Below are 20,242 nucleotides of genomic sequence, written 5' to 3' on the forward strand. Positions count from 1 at the left end.
TCGCAAAGCGTATGTTGAGAAGAGATTTCAATCTAGTTTTGTATGGCATTAGGGTCAATAGCCTTAAAAGAGAGATTGACTACTCAGTGAATCAGTGCCTTCTCCAAATAGAGTTCACCGAGCGTAATGCAATTATAGGGTAATGTGTATCATCGCCGTATGGGATTAGTTATTATTCACCTTAAGAAAAGGGGTAACATGATTTATGAATTCTCTCGATTCAACCATATTACAAAATCTCGTTCAACATTGTCCAAAACTTAATCAAAGCCCAAAATGTAAATATATGCCCAACCCTCTTTTTACATGCTTGATTTGTCGTGATTTACTTATGCTCTAGTTATTAGTTTATGTTTTAAATTTGCCACTCACAACATCACTGAGGCCAATTGATGAGCTGAGAATTAGTTCTAGTATTCTCTAGTTCCTCGTGAATCAATAACCCTACCTTTAGCATCTTATATTACTTGATCAGCACATGTACTTGCATTTCATTAGTGACATTAGTCCTTATGAGGATGTTGTTTTGAAGCCCAATGGTATAAAGGTTCCAAACGGTAAATAAACAATGCTCTTATTACTTTTCAAGTCAATCTTAACAATAAAATTATTCCCAAAACCATTGGCTAAGAATAATCATTTGTTTGGCTATTATGTTTCTACCATTTGGCCGATTTTGGATATACAAATTCACTCATTTTCCTTGCACCTTACAAAGATAAGGATATCATAATTATCATTTGAATTCTTGAATTGATGGCCATCAACCAGTTACAAGTCAAGAGTTCTTCAATATGAAGCATACTTATGATAAAAATGCAATTGAGGGTTGCAGAAGCATTTCATAATTAAGGTGTTGAGAAAAATAGACCCTAAAAAGCCCATGGACAGACAAAAATAAAACTTAAACCTTTATGAGAATAACACATTTTGACTTTGTCTTGAACAAAACGAGGTCTCTTTCACAAAAGGGGTCACCAAACCTTTAACTGCAATATTAAAACTAATGCATCAATATTACTCTTCTAAATGATGATTATACATAAGAACCAAGGACAATTGAAGAGAGAATTAGAAAAGGGAAATTGACAGTAACTTATTAAGCATAACCCCTTTTATTTTGCACAACTGGGCCAAATGGAATAATAAATTCAGATTTATCCCATTGAGGCAATGTGGCCCTGCAGACCCAAACCTTCATATATACTTGAAGCATTCACTCAAGTATTGGCACAAACAAACAGCAACAAAATAACGACAATTCCTGATGGAGGATTTCACCTATATCTCCACACGAGACTTCCATGTCAAAATCAAGCATATATTTTAGCATTTGATAAATGCTGTTGCAACAAGACAAATTTGAGAATAAGACGATAATCCAGCACAATAACAATGGCCAGCATATTCATAAGGGCTATCATAATAATGAAATAATTTCTTCACCTGCAAGTGCATTATTAGAGCTTTGATTTGAGTTCCCCAGTTAACGGTTTCAATTTCCTTACAAGACCTTCTTGAGTCAATGAAGCAACAAGCTGTATTTACACAAAAGCAACTCTCTTAGATGAGCCATGCACAGAGTTATGAATTCAGAATTCTCAGAAACACAGGTAGAATAATATTCCTTTACCTCGCCAGTTCCTGTTGAACATGAGACCTGTCACAAATCCACGACCACCGCATGCTGATGGGCTCTCTATCTATAATACAAGAAAATATGCATTAGTCTGATGAAGGACTGTAAATATCACAAGTATTGCATGGAACGTGTTTTGGTACTTGCCGAATATAGCAACCAATCATCAGCTTTGACAGTTCTGTGGAACCAAATCCTACAAAGATTAAAGAAAAATTATAGCATATTATAACAGAAAAAGTTACTAGAAAGCAAAACTAGCGCCTAATCACAAAACAGGGCCCTTGAACTAAGAATTTTTGGTCAATTGGGTTCTTGAACTCAAAATATACTGTTCATATGTCGTTCGTTCCATCAGTAAGCTCTCAGCTGATCATTTTAGTCCCTCAACCAGAAGAAAATATCAGACCCTTTGGTCTATCTTTTCCACTTTTTTGTTAGTTTTGAGACCAAAGAGACCCATTTTTAAATTCAAGCACCAATCTTGTAATTACACCAATTTAAGCAAATTCCTTGAGTTGGACTATCAATAGAAGCAGCAATTCCATAATTTAAAGGGCCACTGGGGAGATCATCATGTGTGGACCAGTAATGTCAAACGTACTCGTGGAAAAGACAATTCTTAAACCTGCACCTGTCTAACTTTTCCTACAAGACGGATCTCAGATCTGTAGCATCTTGAACCCGTCAGATGTTTCAAATACCAGTATTTGGTTATATGCCTACACAAAATAAAAATATCATCTACATGCATCAAATACTAAAAGGGAAAGATGATACTACTTAGGCAAACCAACATAGATAATATAATGATGATAAAAAGAACGCTGAAAAATTGAACCCAACAGCAGAATGTGAGAAGACTGACGGGTTTTTTTTTTTTTAGTGTGTAAAATGAGAGTTGAGATCTAAAAAAAAATGATATGGAAAGAAAGAAGAATTAGCTAAAATTTTATTATAATTTAATTTATAATATTCATGTAAAGTATTAGTGACTAATTAATTTGAAAACGAAGCTTCCAATGTTATACACGCACACAGGTATAAATATATATATAGAAAAATATAATATTTGGGTTTCCAGTTCTAGGTATCAGGGCTTCCATGGCAGGTATCCATGAGATATATCACGCAGGATCAAGATTTGTGTACCCAAGAACCAAATTCTAAATCCAGTCCAATGACCAACTTGGGTTTTAGTTTTGAATTCCAAACCCGTTTCAAACCCTATAATAAAGTTTCCTGAACAGGTTTTCTGAGTAAATTAGGCAACCAAAAGACCCATGAAAATTTGCCATCTCTAATCATGTGCATGTTTGGATTAGTTAATATCTAACCATAGTACCATTACAGGTGTTGATTTCTACAGACTAACAATTGATTCAACAGTGCGCATAACAACGTAACTTTAAGTAGAGCAACATATGAAAAGTTCTAGGGACATACGAATGATCCAAACTGAGGGTGGTTGTCTTCAAACCCTTCCGCCGGTGAGGATTCAAGCTCACACCAACAAATAAAAGATCCGAAGCATAAGCTAATACACATCTGATATGTGAAACAGTTTCAACAAATTAACATGCATGTAAGAATCACATGCTTTTCAAAACCAAAAAACAGATTCTGTCAAATGAAACCATCTGCGGCAAGAATACATAAACAGCAAGCATGACAAACATAACCAAAAGTACGTGATAATAACGAAATGTAGTTGCAAGAGCATAATGATACATTAGAAAGCATTACCAACTAAGGTAACAGACAATTTACATAAGATACCATTAAAAATATTACAAACCACATGACAAGAAATTCAGCATCATATTTTGAGAACCAAGTTGGTAAATGAGTGACTTCACAAATACTTTAAAAAAAGCAAGAAAGCACATGCTTTTTACCATTTTCTTTAACTATTAGTCATGGAATAAAAAATCACCTAGTTTCATGAAATTAACAATGAAAACCCAGTGTTCAACAAAGAGAAAACTAGCATGAGTTTGTACTGAGTTTAGTGCCAAATCCACTAAGCAGATATACGTAAGTGGACTAAAGAAACACTCAATCAACCCAACTTGCCTATGCAAAGCTTGGTCATCTGAAAGTTTCCCCCTTGCTCTGAACCAATACCTCATGCTGCAATATCAATAACTCGAATCAACATCAGAGAACTCAAGGACGATAACCATACTTTAAGATAGAACTTGACAAGTACTTGATCAACCTTGGTTGAGATGGTCTCCTTGAACTGCTTGAATCACAAAACCTTATCTCTATGGGCCAGGGAACAAACTTTTCTCTAGCAACTGTCTTGCGATATTCCCTGCCAATTGCTAGCTATCATTCAATTATATAACAAAATTCAAGATATTTAGAACAGGATATAAGCAAGAGAACCCAAAATGTGCTAAGTCCACTGACATATTCAATAAAGATTTCTTAAAGATTCTTTTTATCATGTATTTATCATATAAAGCAACTACAATTGCCTTGAAAAGTATAATAATTGTACTCTCCATCATATAAACATATTAATTTCACTTATTGTAGGATGTCTTGACTAGTTTACAAGATCTCTACAAGTCATAGTTGCCAATGGCAGAAAAACTCAGTTACACATCAGGATTTGGTACAGGATATTTTTTTTCACTTGGAAGATTTATTAAACTGAGATCTTGAACCCTCAAGCTGCTTACTGCATCTGGCAGGAAAAGGTGGCCTATATCTACGTAGCATGTTTACTTTTCATAATAAATTAATTAAAAAAACAAATTCAGAGCACTCACATGCTTAAAATAATCAATACCACTAACAATGATTTTACTTTTTAAATGCATGTTTCTGGATTAAACAAAAGAATTGTCCTTCAATTCTATTGGAAGCAACTGCACAGGAAATAATATATTCAGGTTGCTTAACATGAATAGATGAATTATCCGAAAGCATAATATGGAGTGCCTACAAAAATCTAAGACTTTACACCATTTTTTTCAAATGTAGATGCCATATACATATTTATGAAAAAGATATAGATATAATGATGACAACAGCTTCTTTTGTTAACAGGATCATTGGGAAACGATGCAACAGAAAATCTCATCAAAGAAAAGGCATATATATTCCAAGGAAGCACACTAAGAATGGGCAATCTAGAATAATAATGTGGCATGCGTGTGAACATTACATGGGGAGCCGAGGATCAGTAAGGCGTCGCTCTCGTAACTCTTCCATTGATGGAAGCTTCATGGAAAAGAATAAAAATATTAGCCAGATTCAAATGCTTTGCAGACGTAAGAGATGTGTTAATTGCCACTAACTGTTTCTGGAAGAGGCACAAGAGGCATCAAGGAATTTTGGTGTTCGAATCCTACTTCGTTCTTCTGCAATAAGTTGGCAATGTAAGCTATTAGCCAGACCGCATGCAAGAACTTGAGCTTATAATCTATAGCATTAACATACTAAAAGTTTGAAAGAACATTAATAAATTACAAATTCAAAGAGATATCAGAGTTCATCAAATTCTTAGTGAGCAATTATGTAGAAAGCTAGTTAAGAATAATATCCATCTCCTGTTCAAACTAGTTTAACATTCTGAATTCGGACTGAATGCACACTTCTTTTTTTTTCGTTTTGTAAAATCTTGAGTTTTACCATGTCCCTAATACCTAGAGATATGGAGGATTGGTTTTTTTGGCATGAGATTTAGAGAAAGAAGAATGAAAACAACAATCTTCTAGTGACATGTCTTCCGGTATCAGGAGAAATGCCATTGGTGCAAAGATTGACATGATACATCTTGCCATTTCAACCAAACAAAGTGAAGTATCTTAGTAATTGAAGTTTCTTGGTGGACTGCAACTCGAGGAAAGAAATGAATGCGCAGAAATAATGAAATAAACAAGAGCAACCCAAACCTCAGAGAAAGGAGCATTGACAAATAAGGCCACCCACACTAAAATTATATTGTTTGGAAACATCAATTATCTAGTTTTAATCTTAAATATTATCTCTATTTAGAGAATGTTATCTAATCCTAGTGATTTGATTTACTAGTTTGATATCATCTTTAGTTTTCCTTATCTTGTACGTGTTTTATGCATATATACTCTCTAAAAGACTGGAGTAATGGAATAATTTTCTTTCTTTCTTCCGATGGGGTTTAATATTTTTCAATATTTTATCATTTTTTTAATTTTTATCATGATACCAGAGCGGGCTCTAGATCTTGGGAAAGTGAATGTGTAACCAAAGGATTTTATCATTGGCAAGTGCCCTTGCAACAACCGCTTGTTATAAAACAATCATACAACTATCTGTACCTTTCATCTTCTCAGGGTCCAAAGTGTGCGAAAGGCAAAGCTATGCATCTTCTTTTCTCAAATTTAACGCTATTACATCTTTCGCATTGATCATGGGATAATACTTCTTTGCAAAGCTATGAGAACACAGGCTTGTTATGAAGGATATTAAATAAAACATAAGTATGAAACTCTCTATCCATGGTGCTTGCTCCGACCGTGATCATCCAACAGTAAATTTTGCGGCCAAACCACCCAATAAATCATCATTACCAACTCAAGACACGATGGTAATTGTCATAGTCTTACCGATGGAAGGTCAAACACTTAGTTTTTTTTTTACTTCCAAAGACTATGATGGCATGACGCAGCCCGTGCTCGCAGCCAACCAAGCCTCGCCTCATCACAATATCACAAAGGCAACGAAAGCAAAACAAAGGAACACACAAAGATATGCAGCCCAAAATAATTTAGACTCTTTATTGATCACTCAATCAATCAATTCCTCCTTACAAAATTGCAAGCTAAAGGCCTTATCCAATCCCTAAGAGAACATAGCGGTTACAATAACCGACCACATGGGTTGAGAACCGCTCCACCACTCCGCCTAGTGGCCACGTCCAAGAGAACATGGTTCAACCACATGTTGCAACCATCCACGCGCTAGCTCATGGTCAAGACGGCTCAGCACGTCCGGACGCCATCTCGCACGTCTGCCGGTCATGCGCGAGCAGAGAGAAATGTTGACCATTTTCGCCACGTGTCCAATCACTTTGGCAATTGCTTGGAGCAACCGTTCATGCCTCAACCGCCCTACGACCTTGGCCAGGCGAGGACGCCACTCCTCACGTCTCCCGGTCACGCGCACAGAAGTTAGCCCACACACAGGTGCTCGCCCGACCATGCACACATAGCAGCTAGCCTCCACGCAGGCGCCCATGTCTCTCGGTTACGCCTACTCGGCCCGTCCGGCCGTGGTAAGATTTCTCGGCGCCATCGATCATGCCTGCCTACCCACCCAGCTGCGGCAAGATTTCTCGGTGCTATCAGACGCACCTGCTGCCCACCCAATTGTGCCAGTTTTCTTGACCACACCTGCCTGGCCCCTCAGCTGCAGCAGGTTTTCTCACCACTCTCGGTCACGCATCCCGCTCAAACATGCTCGGCTGCTAAGCCTGGCATCCAGCCTCAACAGCACCAACCCCACGTGTTGCTACCTTGCCACATGTGCTAACCAACTTTTGGGCTTCCCATACTTATAATTTTCTTGGCTCGCTTCCTCTCGGCCAAGATCACCCCAATAGCGCCGAGCCATCATCTGGCGCCCGGCTAGGCCGTTACAGTAATCCCCTTTGCCATAGCACAAAAAAGAAGATGGCCATTGCACGAATGTATTGTGTAAAGCTTGTAAGCATTCTTAAGAAACACCAATTTAACACTCAGGCGCTTTAAGAACTCCTTTGCTTCATTTTCATCCAAGGTTGATGCAAAGCCATTAATGAGGTGTGTGTAGCAGTAGAAGATTAAAGCTTTGGATTTCTCTTTTACTTTCAAGATTGACCTTGAGAGTTTATTGTAAACATCCATAGCAGCATCCCTTTTTCAGTATCTAAAAAAGAAAAATAAAGAAGAGAAGGAATAGTTCTTATTAGAGTTATGTTATAGTTAATATTTAGTTAATGGGCCATATTGGGCTCATACCACAAAACCCTAATATTTCTCTATATATACCCTTGTACACTTTTACTAATGAGATATACAAACTATTTTTCCTATCTTCACATGGTACCAAAGCACTGGGTTAAACCCTAGCCGCCACCCAAAACCCTAGCCTCCGCCACCACCACTCCAAACCCTTGTCTTCCACCCGCCACTGCCACCTTCTACCAGCCAACCGCCGCTCATCCCTCGGCGTTCTCATTGGTCTATGGGCACCTGGTGATGTTCCTCAGCTCTCACCAGTAAAGCTCTTGTCTCGTTGCTAAAGGATTTGTCTCTTCGTCGTCATGTCTTCGTCTAATGATTCTTTAGTTAAGAATCTCCATTGTACCTCGCAAAAGTTAAATAGGAGGAACTATGTTTTTTGGGCACAGAGTTTTGAGCAGTTCCTTATGGCTCATAAGAAATCGTCGTACCTCACAGCATATTCACCGAACTCTAAGGATGCCAAGTATGTTGATTGGCTTGCTAAGGATACTGCAGTTCGCTCGTGGTTGACCAGTAGTATGGAGCCGGATATTTCCCGAAGTGTGGTGATGTTGACTATTGCAAAGGCAATTTGGGAGATTTGCAAATTGACATATGGAAATCAAAAAAATATCTCCCACGTTTTTGAGTTGCTCATCAACTGTTTACAGCCTGTCAAGGCGATCATACCACCCCTCAGTTCTTCACTCGCATCTGTAGCCTATTGGATGAGCTAGATATTTACCAGCCATTAGTTCTTGATCTGACTATCCTTCGTCGTTACCGGAATGAAGTTGCAGTCATCGCATATCTTTTTGGGCTCCCTCTTAAGGTGCAAAACCAAGTGAAGGGTTCTATTTTGAGTTCTAAGAGAATGCCTGATCTTGCTACTGTTTATGCTTGCGTGCTTCGCCTGTCTTCTACATCCACATCTCCATCGCCCATTGTGTCCTTTGATCAGTCCGTCTTCCTAGCTTCTTGTGGGCGTGGTGGTAAAGGCTCCTCTCATGGTGGTCGAACTGGATATGGTGATTCTCAGAGTAGGTTTGTGTGTACCTTCTATCGACGAACACGTTACACTAAGGATCGTTGTTGGGATAAGCATGGTGGCCCAGCAGTAACCAATGCTAGTATCGAGGTGGTCGATCCGTCACCCACTTCCGGTGCTAAACAGTTGGTCACTATCTCTCAGGCTGACTTTGCATGGTTCCAGCACCTACATGGCACAGCTTCTCACGCCACAGTCTCTTCTCCTATTTCCTCAAGTAATGCTTTTCTTGCTTCCAGGGACAGTTCCTGGATTATTAACTCTAGGGCCTCCTCACATGATAGGTACAAAACCTTTTTTTCCAAAATCTTTCTCTATCTGTTTTTCGTTCTATGGCAGAAATGCCTATGGATGATCGTGCTTAATGTCTAGAGTGGGAGTTGTGCAGGCTTCCTCTCAGCTTAGACTAAATGATGTTCTTTTCATACCTGAATTTCCTATCAACTTGCTATCCATTTCTACGATCACCAAATATTTGAATTGTAGTGTGACATTTTTCCCATTTCACTGCATTTTTCAGGATCTGCAGACAGTGAAGAGGATTGGTTTGGGGCGTAACCGTGGTGACGGCGTGTATACGTTGGTGTGTAAAGATATTGGTTTGGCAGCTTTTGTTTCTAACTCCGAGTCATCACTATAGTACTGTAGATTGAGTCATTCTTCTCTTAGCCGTCTTCAGCAAACTTTGCCTTGGTTTCGGGTCGAGTCGTTTCAATGTGAGTCGTGTCAATTGGGTAAACATCATCGTTCTACCTTTAAACGCTCTACTCTATTGTCTAGTCGGTCATTATTTGATTTAGTCCATTGTGATGTTTAGGAACCTTCTAAAGTCGCGTCTATTTCTGGTCATCGTTACTATGTTATGTTTGTTGATGATTTAACTTGAGTGTCATGGGTATATTTGTTATAAGACCATCGGTCTATTGTTGATGTCCTTAAAACATTCATTTTGGAAATAAAAATTCAGTTTTCAACGTTTCTCAAATGTCTTCGCACTGATAATGCTTTAGAATTTGTATCTTCTCCTGTAAATTCTGTGTACGTCCTTTAGGATTATTCATCAAACCACATGTCCACACACCTCTCAGCAGAATGGGGTTGCTGAAAGAAAGCATAGTCACATCTTTGATGTTGCACGCTCTCTTGGTAAAGCGTAACGTTCCTATGTATTTGTGATCTGATGCTATCTTAACTGCAGTCTATCTTATTAATTGTATGCCTTCTACACCCCTAGGGAGAGAGGTTCCTCTACGTCGTCTTTTACCTAATACCGAGTTGTTTCGCTTATCCCCTCATGTTTTCGATTGTGTTGGTTTTGTTCAAGATTTAACTCCTGGTTTGGACAAGTTGCGGCCGCGTGCGCTTAAATGTATCTTTGTTGGATATTCCCACACCCAACGTGGATACAGTTTGTTTCACCAAACTAGTCAGAAGTACCATGTGTCTATGGATGTCACGTTTTTTTTAATCTCAACCATTTTTTTTCTGACTCAATTTCTCACGATATGTTGACTGTCATCTGAAATTATTCACCTCATTCTTATTTCGGTCCCTCCGCCTGTGCCTGTGCCTAGTGTAACGCCTCCTCCAATGAATACAGATGATGCCCGTTTTGAACAGGTTTATCATCGCCATCAACGTGTACCACCGCCAGCTCCGCCCCCTTCGATCCTCTCCCCGGACCATGCAAATCTGTATCTTGATCTTCCCATTGCCTTTCGCAAAGGTATTCATTCTTGTACTAAACATCCCATCTCACTTTTTGTTTCTTATGATAATCTTTACCCATCCTTCCATACCTTTGCTCTTTCATTGTCCATTGAGTCAATTCCCAGAAACTACCAGGATGTATGTTTGCTTCCACAATGGCAGACGGCAATGGATGAGGAAATGAAAGCCTTGATCTTGTGATACATGGAAGCTCGTGCCTCACCATGCTGATGCCAGCATCATCACTTGGCGATGGGTCTTCTCTGTCAAGCACAAAACGGATGGTACAGTTGATCGCTATAAAGCCCGGTTGGTGGCCCGTGGTTTTACTCAGACTTATGGTGTCAATTATGCTGAGATTTTTTCACCGGTTGCTCATCTGAATTCCATTCGCATTCTACTGCCGGTATCTATGAAACGATCATGAGCACTCTGTCAACTCAATATGAAGAATGCCTCTCTATGGAGACTTAGTTAAGACAGTGTTTATGGAGCAACCTTTAGAATATGTTGCTCGGGTGAGAATCTAGTCTGTCAGCTCAAGAAAGAGATCTATAGTCTGAAACAAAGTCCTCGTGCATGGATTTGAAAAGTTTAGTGTAATTGCAGTTGCATATGGTTTTTGCAAGTGCAATGTGGATCACTCTGTGTTTTATAAGAACAATTCATCTGGATGTGTTGTACTTGCAGTATATATCAATGACATCTTGTTGGCGGGTAGCAATCGAATTCATAGGACTAAGGAGCATTTAATGAAGCATTTTGTTACCCAAATACTTCCTTAGTATTGAGTTTGCACATGCCAAAAGAAAGATGACGCTCTCACAGTGGAAGTATGTGTTGGACTTACTTGAAGAGACTGGTTTATTGGGTTAACCAGAAAGTGCACCTATTGAGTAGCTACCATCCTTCTGGGAGACATCTTCCCCATTTCTCAAAGATCCGGCCCATCCAGGTCGATACAGACGTCTAATTGGTAAGCTCATTTATCTGACAGTTACTCATCTTGATATATGTTACGCAGTTGGACTCCTGAGTCAGTTTATGCATGAGCCACGAGAAGTTCACTGGCATGGTGCTCTGAGGGTTCTTGCATATGCTAAAGGAGCTCCCGACAAAAGGTCTTCTCTACAAGAATCATGGTCACCTGGACGTTGCAGCCTATTTTCGACTCGGGTTATGCTGGCGATAGAGGAGACAAAAAGTCTACATCGGGCTTCTGTACGTATATCGGTGGAAACTTGGTTACTTGGCGAAGCAAGAAACAAAATGTAGTTTCAAGATCGAGCGCAGAAACAGAGTACAGGTCGATGGCACAGACAGCTTGTGAGATGGTTTGGGTATAGTCTCTTCTACCTGAGTTGGGATTCCCCATCACAATACCTATACATATGTTGTGTGATAACCAGGCCGCCATCTTCATTGCAAATAATTCAATATTCCATGAGCATATACTAAGCATATGGAGGTTGATTGTCACTATGTTTGTGATATAGTACTGAAGGGAGTCATCTCTACGCCATATACCCAGTCGTCTGAGCAACTGGCGGATATCTTCACCAAGGTTTAAATGTTAAAGTCTTTAGTAATATATGTAACAAGCTGGGAATGCTCGATATATATGCTCTAACTTGAGGGGAAGTGTTAAAGTTATGTTATAGTTTATATTTAGCTAATGGGCCATATTGAGCCCATACCACAAACCCTAATATTTCTCTATATATACCCTTGTACTGTTTTACTAATGAGATATACAAATTATTTTTCCTATCTTCACAGTTCTCTAGAGAGCCACTTTCTATGTTTGCCACCCTTTAATAGTATCTATCTAGAAATGCTGGCTAGACCACTTGTGTATAAGCTGCAAGGACATTGATCAAGGTTGAGTACGTCCCAACTAATGAAATTCGGCCCTTGAGAAGATGATGTGGCCTTCATCTATAAATGATTCCCATGAAACTTCATTTGGAAGAAGGAAGCATATCCTAAAAGTCATTTGGTGGTGCTAAGGTACAAATAAAACTTCAGACCATAAAAGTGATATGGGTCACATGAAGGACATGAGTAACTGTCCTCTATTTACATGGCATAATAACAGTGACCTGAACAATAACAAATGTCAAGCCTCCTTACAAGTACAAATCTCTATGGTACTTAAAAAACATATCACTAACAGTAACCCAAAGGTCTTAAGTGCTCAAATCTTGGTAAGACAAATTTATATGATGACATTCAAGATAAAGAAAAAAAGTGTTGAGTCTTTTCTTCGAAAGGCTTGTATGTTCCAATGGAAAACACAAAGTAGCGAGTCCTATTTGTGTATATCCGCTAAAAAGTCGTTTTTGAATTTTAAAGTAATCAAAAAATCATCTTTCTTCTTTTATGAAATGTCTAAAAGGGGTTTGAGGCATACATCTCAAGGCACACCTTAAGGCAAGGTATAAGAAAATTGCCATGAGAAAAACGCCTTCCTTTAATATCTAAAGTTTATACCACTTCTACAAAAGGCGGTACGCATTGAGGCATGAGAGGCAAAAGCCTCAACTAGTTAGGTTATAGAATTTGGATCAACCTGGATTTTTATAAATCAGCCCGGAATTATTACAAAACCCATATGGGTTTTTTTTAAGGTCTTAAAACATTAAAATTATCAAAGAAATAACAAAAGATAGAAAAGAGATGTAAGAGTTGTCGAGTTATCACCAACTGGACAGAGAAAAGAAGAAAAGAAAAAAGAACCAGTCTTACAGTTGGATTATTTATTAAATATTAATTTATTATTTAGTTTTCAAGTGATACTTACGATATTTTATCATATTATAAATATTATTCCCGTAAAGGAAAAAGGCCAATAGCATTGGTGGATGAAGCAGAATCCGAATGAAAAGAGGATGATGTTGAAGATGAAGCAAATAATGATTTTGAAGAAACTTTTGTTCGTGATAGTGATTAGTGAGTGATGGTGAAGTCTATATTATGTTTTTGGAAGCAACTACAAGCAATTGTTTGGAATAAAATAAGTTTAAATTAAAAACCATGAAAAATTAAAGACAACTACTCTTTTAATAATGAATTTTATGATTTTTTATTACTTACTATTTATTTTCTTTTTATACATTTTTCCATATTTTTTTTAAAGTTAAGTCAAGGCTTACGGCTAGCCTCACAAAGGCAAAACACCTTAGGTACGCTTTTCACCTTTTTTAAACATTGCTTTTATGTATTATGATGGAGTTTATCTTCATTTTATCTTTTATCATGGTATCTAAACAGGATCCTAATCTAAAAATTCCCAGCCATTGTCAAGACAATATGAGCCGCAGATCTTCTAAGATTACACTGGCGCCTTGTTTACATCCATTGCGTTGTTCCCACATCTCTATCCATGCTTTATCAGCTCATCCATGCAAGTGCCTCTGTCAGCCCTACTAGCATTAGAATCATCAAAGTCGCGTCTTCATGCCCATCGCTCTATCTCTTTGCTCCCTTGTATTTCTATCACTTTTTTCAAGTTGAACATTGCATGCTCATGCTCCAACTGAAGAAGATAAGTTAGAAATGTTGATTATCTACTTTTGGTCTTAAATTTTATATCTAATGGGATATTATCTTATGCTAGTGATATGATTTATTAGTTGATTGTCATCTTTAGTTATCTTTATCTTGTGTACATTTTATGGTGTATATATATACACCATTATAAGTCTCTTAACAACAGTGGAGTAATTGAAAAATATTTTCCTTTCAAATGATGGAGTTTATCTTCTTTTATATTTTATCAACTTATTTAAAATTTATCAATAATATCCTGCCTAAACCTAAAATGAGGGCGTGGGTACTAGAAACACAACTATCACTGAGATCAAAAGATATTGAAAAGGAAAAGCAGTGATTTTTCAAACAAATTGTTTAACCATATAATTGAAAAGCAGCGCATATCACAATAAGCAAAACAGAAATAACAAATATAGATGATATGTCACCTGGAATGAAGCCATTAAACTGAATACAACAACACCATTTTGTTTTGCATCAACTTGCCTAGTAGCAAAGCTGTTTCCATCACGTGCTCGATGAACTTGATATACAATGGGCACTACATAACAACAAAATATTTTGGAATTAATGGTCACAAATATTGCTTTTAGTAAGGAAAAAGATTCATTCACAGGTAAACAAGAGATAGAGACCTTTCCAACCAACAACAGCTATTACATGACAAAAGTAGAGCTTCAACTCTATTTACTAAAGGTTTAACAAAAGCCTTCTCTACCTAAGAGGGCCAATGTCTAATAACTGATATGTTAGTTAACAGTATAGGTCATCATATCTGATGTCATATAAAAATAACCACCTAAGTTGCACCTCAGCTATACTTGAACCAATTAACAATTGAGACATTCAGATCAGCACAATTTTTATTTGAAAAAAAAAAACAAATTTTCTATAATTTTTAATTCCATAACTTCATGTAATATCAAAGTTCAATTCTTAGGTATGCATACATAGTTATTAAAAGCGAAAGGCGCATCAAAGCGCCAAGGGGTCAAATTGCTAGGCGAAAACCTCATAAGCATGCTTTTCTGAAGCAAAGCACAAAAAATTTAGAAGAAGTTTCATAATACATACTAAAATTTCATAAAATAAGACAAATCAAAATTTAAAGTTCAAACTTTGATAAACAAGAATAGAGCAAAATAGCATACTATCAACGTAACAAAAAAATCGTCACACTACTACTACTCTACTACTATTTATAAAAAGAAACTCTACTACTACTAGGCTACTAGCTACTAAGAAATACTATTACAGTAAGAAGAACCTTTTTCTTTTAAAGTTTAAGATTTAATTTGATGATCATCTAATGGCTCATGTTTATCAAACTTTTAAAAACGGAAATAAATAAATAAACAAATAACCCTTTTGTTTTTAAAGGCCAAGATTTAATCTAATGGTTTATATTTATCAAGTTCTTAAAAACTTTAAATAAATAAAAACTATTTGCTCTTAAGAATCGAGATTTAATTTGATGATCATCTGATGACCCATATTTGTCCGGCCTTAAAAACTAGGAAAAAAACCCCTTCTATTTTTAAGGGTTGAGATATAATTTGATGATCATCTATGGCTCTTATATAACTAGCTCTTAAAAACAGAAAAATAAAATAAAGAAAAAAGGTTGCACTTAACTAAGGCACGCCACAAATCATCAAAGCCTCGAGGCAAAGTGAGCACCTTAAGGCAATTCTTTAATGTTATGTACCGTCGAGGCTCCAAGGCATCTAGGTTAGAGCTTAGGGTTTAATAACTATGTATGCATATCATTCCTTGTCTTCAAGCATAATCTTCATCCTTATCCAACTTTTACCAAAAAAAAAAAATTATTACCTTTAAAATATCATAAATAATAGTATTTATTAAAAAAAATCATAGATTAGTGAACTTATAACTTTGGAACATAATTAGCAAATAAGCATCAGACTTTTCAAGAATGCTAGAGCAGGACACTTCATGTATCTTAGCAGGAAATTAGCATAAGCTATGCTAATATTTTGTCTGAAAGGAACAATAAATTCAAGCAATTTAGCATTATCATTTGTTTGATGCAAAATATCAAAATGGACTATTAATAGTGTTACACATAAATCGAACAAAGAAATTGTTCTAAGTTAAGAGTTGAGTAAATATTTTAAAACATAAACAAAGTTGAGGTCCATAGATAAGGAGCTAAGTAGGGTAAAATCAACCAAAAGTATTTATCATAGGGGTATGTTATGCACATGTCAAAAAAAAAATAATAAGAAACATCTCAACAAATAGAGGTTAGTCATACGGAAGCATTGTAGAAAGGGGGTATTCTCACTAAACACAGTTTAATGAAACCTAGACATTGTTTTGACATAAATGGACTGGCTCCAAATAGTAATGAATATTAGAAATAAAGAATAAGAGTCGATAGATTGGACTATGCATATACTCACAGTTATTATCTCCTGCAACAAGAAAATAAGCATGCAAACTATGTGCATGTTTAAGGCAATCCACAGTCTTGGATGCTGCAGCCAATGCCTACATGGGAAAATTTGGAAAACTGATATATTACTAATGTAAGAAATAAATACCATAACTTCATTAAACTGTTCCTCAGAGAAAATTCCTGCCAAGACATTATTAAAGAAACTAATTGCTCCAATTAAATAACACAAAACGATGATATATCTATGAAATTTTTTATTGGTCATTTTGCCATAAAATTACAACATTTCTTTTTCAAGCTGTGGCACTTCAAGATTCATGATTTATTGCTCTATCAAGGAAAGTATTAGTTTGGATTGTAATATCAAGAAGACAGACACAATTAGAACTGTAATTGCTATAGTGATGATTCTTCATTGACAAAAACATAGCAATTTAGTCTAAGATCAGCATCCCAGTTGATCTATAAGAAAATAACATTTAGAAGTGGAGGACCATGACAATCTATTGGGAAATCTACTACTCCCACTATACTAGCATTATAACTTTAAGGATCAATGTTGTGAATTTCATTTTCAGCTTACAAAAAGGCAAAAGATGTTTGCTTGCTGCTTCAGTTAGTCTATGGGATATGTTAGATAAATTAATATATTGCAGCTTACCTGCCCAATAAACTGACCTCCAAAAACTTGTCTAAATGATGGACTATCAGGCAGAGTAAATCCGCGAAATATATCCGCCTATAATAAGAAGAAGTAAACCATCATCAAATCTGATATACCAAAGAATGCACAAGGTTAGAAAATACCAGAAATTTATTGATCATGCAACCAATGCACACCAAATAGCAGGATAAGGAAATCTTTGAAAAATTAAAGTTTTCTAATGTTTAAAATAAGTTTCTAAACAAAATCAAGGAGAAAAGATGGGAACTTTGCACTAAAATGGCATATTCCAAAACTTGATCTCTATATAAATGAAAAACCCAGCAATTACAAGAATAATCAACAATAAAATGTTGTGCTTACATCAATGGGCTCCAAGTGCAATATATGCTCCACAAGGGAAAAGTCCTTTGGTGTTCCTTCTGCATTCCATATTGATTTTGGTTGTAGTAAATTGCCATTCCCATGCGGCAGAACCAAACAAGTCAGCTGCCACATTGGTCTAATCAGATGGCTAAATAGGAAAAAGATAATATGAAACAGAGTAAAATTTGTGTTAACCACATAAAAATATATACCTTTGACAACGCAATTACATTGACTTGATGAACAGAACCACTAGTACCTGTAATTATCATAGCATTCAATATCATCTTTCAAAACTTATGAACAATAAATGATCAACTTCCAATAAAGTATCACAGTAAAACCCATGAGGATCACCAACGTAGATAATAAACTACAATGCACTTACAGAAAATATATGTCATATTTATTGTTAAGAATAAGAGCAATTGAGCTGATAGTAGTGAAAACACAAATGAGAGAAAAATCAGAAGACTGCACCAAAATCAAGGCTATCCAGACAGTAGAAATTTCCATAGCATAAAACAAGTTCCACAATATAAGGTGAGAGAAGATTATAGCATCATGATATACCATAGCCAAAATAGTCATATTTTCTCAACAAAAGCTCCGGGCGATTCCCTTCATCGCCATTTGATGGTCCAATAACTTCAGCCTGAAAAGCAATGATGTTATCAAGCTACAATTATTAAAAAAAAACACACACACACAAAAATGAGGTATAACTGCAACCCATGACACTTCAACTATGAGAAAGGTTACATGAAATAACCCTAATTCACCAAAATAAAAATGATTCCTCTAACACGTTATGTAATACACAACAACACGAAATTGAATCCTAAAAACAAGTTAACATTATGAGTCTATACCTGACCCTCCCAAATAAAATAGATTCCTTGTCCTGTTTCCCCTTCACGAACAACATAATCACCGTGATCTACAACCAGAGCACAAAAAGAAACCAATAATTTAACCTTAAAAAACACCCAAAAAGCTCAATTCTTCAAACATGATCGAGCAATTACATACAAAAGTTATAAAAAAAATTTAAAAAACAAAAATTTGTTTTACCATACGACTTGAATTGGACGAGCTCTGCGACCTTCATGAGAGAAGAGCTTGGAAGCCTCTGCAGCAGCGGGACTTGTCCCAAGAACTCGATAACTAGACCAGAATCAACAGCAAAATCCCTCATTGCATGCAATTTTCAAGATAGATTTCAAAAAGAAACTAATTTTCATGACGAAAAGGATTTGAACTTTGAAAACAACATCAAAGAGAGTCAAGAAGGAGAGGATTTCAACCTGCTTCTCGATCCATAGAGAGAGAGGTTCAAACTCTTCGGCGGTGATTCGAACTTCGAAGTCGGGATAGAGAGAGAGAACCAGTGTAAATTTGTCTCCTCTTCTTCAATGGAAGCGGTTCTGGTGTTCCGTCGGATCAACTTTTCCAAATACTTTTATCTATTTATTTATCGATTAATTAATTAATTTATTTATTTATTATTTATTTAGGGCTAGTTGGTGATTGAAATTGACTTGATTGTGACAGAATTATTTATTGGGAGAACATTTATGGATACTGTTTCTATCAAGGTTATCAGACCCGGCCAAACTCAGGAGTTAAGCAGTCGATGAGTTTGACTGGATTGAACCAGGTTGAACCGGGGATCAATAATAAAATATTTTAAAAAAATATTATAATAATTAATAATGATAAAAATAATGTAACATATATTTTAATAATTAAAAACACAATTAAATATGTTTAAAAGTTTAATTATATAGATTTTGTTTTTTCACTTTTTCAAAAAAATTTGTTTTTAAAATATCTAAAATACAAATAAATTTAATATTTAGAATTTAATTTAATATAATATCATTATTTTTAAAAATATAAAATATTTTAAAAAACTAAATGATTCTCTCGGACTCTCACCCGTTCTCTTTCTAATGACTCAAAATTCAAAAGGGAAAATTATTTTTTACCCTCTAACAGTTTCAAAACTTCCCAAACAGCCCCTCTGACTTCTGAATTTGCCATACAACCCTTCCTTTTTGTTTCACTTCAAATTTTCCCCCTGCAGCTCATTATGTCCAGCTCATTTAATTAAATTCCATCTTTACCCTTGGCAATAGTGGAAAAAAACACATCATCTTTTTGAAAATTGTATTTTTCACCATCAAATCACCCAGTTTTTTTTTCTTTCTTTTTAAACATTTTTTTGGAAGACCTTGAGCCTTACCGTGCATCTCTAGTGGGCTTCGATCGTTTTCGTCGCCGCCTTCTGTTGCTATGGATTCTTTGGATTTGCTTTCTAGTTTGGCGGCGGAGTAGGGTGGGAAAGGCTCGCTTGGCCTCGGCTCAGCCTTGAAGAGGAAGAGACCGGCGATGATCGATATACCGATGGGGGATGTGCTGTGCTTTGGAGAACCGAAGAAATCTGATGGGGCAAGGAGGATGAGGAGGGTGAGAGGTATGAGGTGTTTTGTAAGAGAGGAAGGAAGAGGCTTGAGATGGAGGACCGATTTAGGGCCTATGTCGATCCCCTTGGAGATTTTGAATTGGTACATGTGTGTGTCTTTTTAATTCCTATTCATCCGATTTATGTCCATTTTTTTTGTATAGATAAATTTGAAATTATTGGAATGTTTACCATGGGGTGATTGTTGGGAATACGTTAGCTTAAACACAAATCCGGATAATTAAAGCTGAAAACAAGGTAATTTAAACAAAAAAATAATTACTATTAAAGCGAAACCAAGATTATTAAAGCGGAAAGCGTGTTAACTTAAACAGAAACAAGATAACTTAAACCAAAAAACTATTGTTAAATGTAAAAAATGTATTCATA

The 20,242-nt window shown here is 36.3% G+C and overlaps 1 protein-coding gene across 3 annotated transcripts; it reads right to left on the reverse strand.

Moving 5' to 3' along the window:
* Positions 1-833: 833 nt before the first annotated feature.
* LOC120261101 (acyl-CoA thioesterase 2) lies at positions 834-18,827 on the reverse strand. 3 transcript variants are annotated; one of them, XM_039268815.1, is made up of 18 exons: positions 18,693-18,827; positions 18,460-18,552; positions 18,258-18,325; positions 17,959-18,040; positions 17,598-17,644; positions 17,383-17,508; positions 17,017-17,094; positions 16,360-16,447; positions 14,362-14,474; positions 4,954-5,016; positions 4,821-4,876; positions 3,861-3,959; positions 3,716-3,772; positions 3,086-3,187; positions 1,787-1,835; positions 1,634-1,703; positions 1,447-1,538; positions 834-989 (listed from the first exon to the last, which is right to left on the reverse strand). In XM_039268815.1, exons 1-18 carry the CDS (start codon positions 18,706-18,708, stop codon positions 975-977), a joined length of 1,314 nt encoding a protein of 437 aa, XP_039124749.1. In that variant the 5' UTR covers positions 18,709-18,827; the 3' UTR covers positions 834-974. The 3 variants fall into 3 exon arrangements, with proteins under 3 accessions (XP_039124749.1, XP_039124739.1, XP_039124730.1); XM_039268805.1 differs by lacking the exon at positions 834-989 and adding an exon at positions 1,097-1,343; XM_039268796.1 differs by lacking the exon at positions 834-989 and having other exon boundaries at positions 1,097-1,538.
* Positions 18,828-20,242: the final 1,415 nt, after the last annotated feature.

Source organism: Dioscorea cayenensis, chromosome 1, assembly GCF_009730915.1.
Source record: "Dioscorea cayenensis subsp. rotundata cultivar TDr96_F1 chromosome 1, TDr96_F1_v2_PseudoChromosome.rev07_lg8_w22 25.fasta, whole genome shotgun sequence".
In the NCBI taxonomy this organism is placed as follows: Eukaryota; Viridiplantae; Streptophyta; class Magnoliopsida; order Dioscoreales; family Dioscoreaceae; genus Dioscorea; species Dioscorea cayenensis.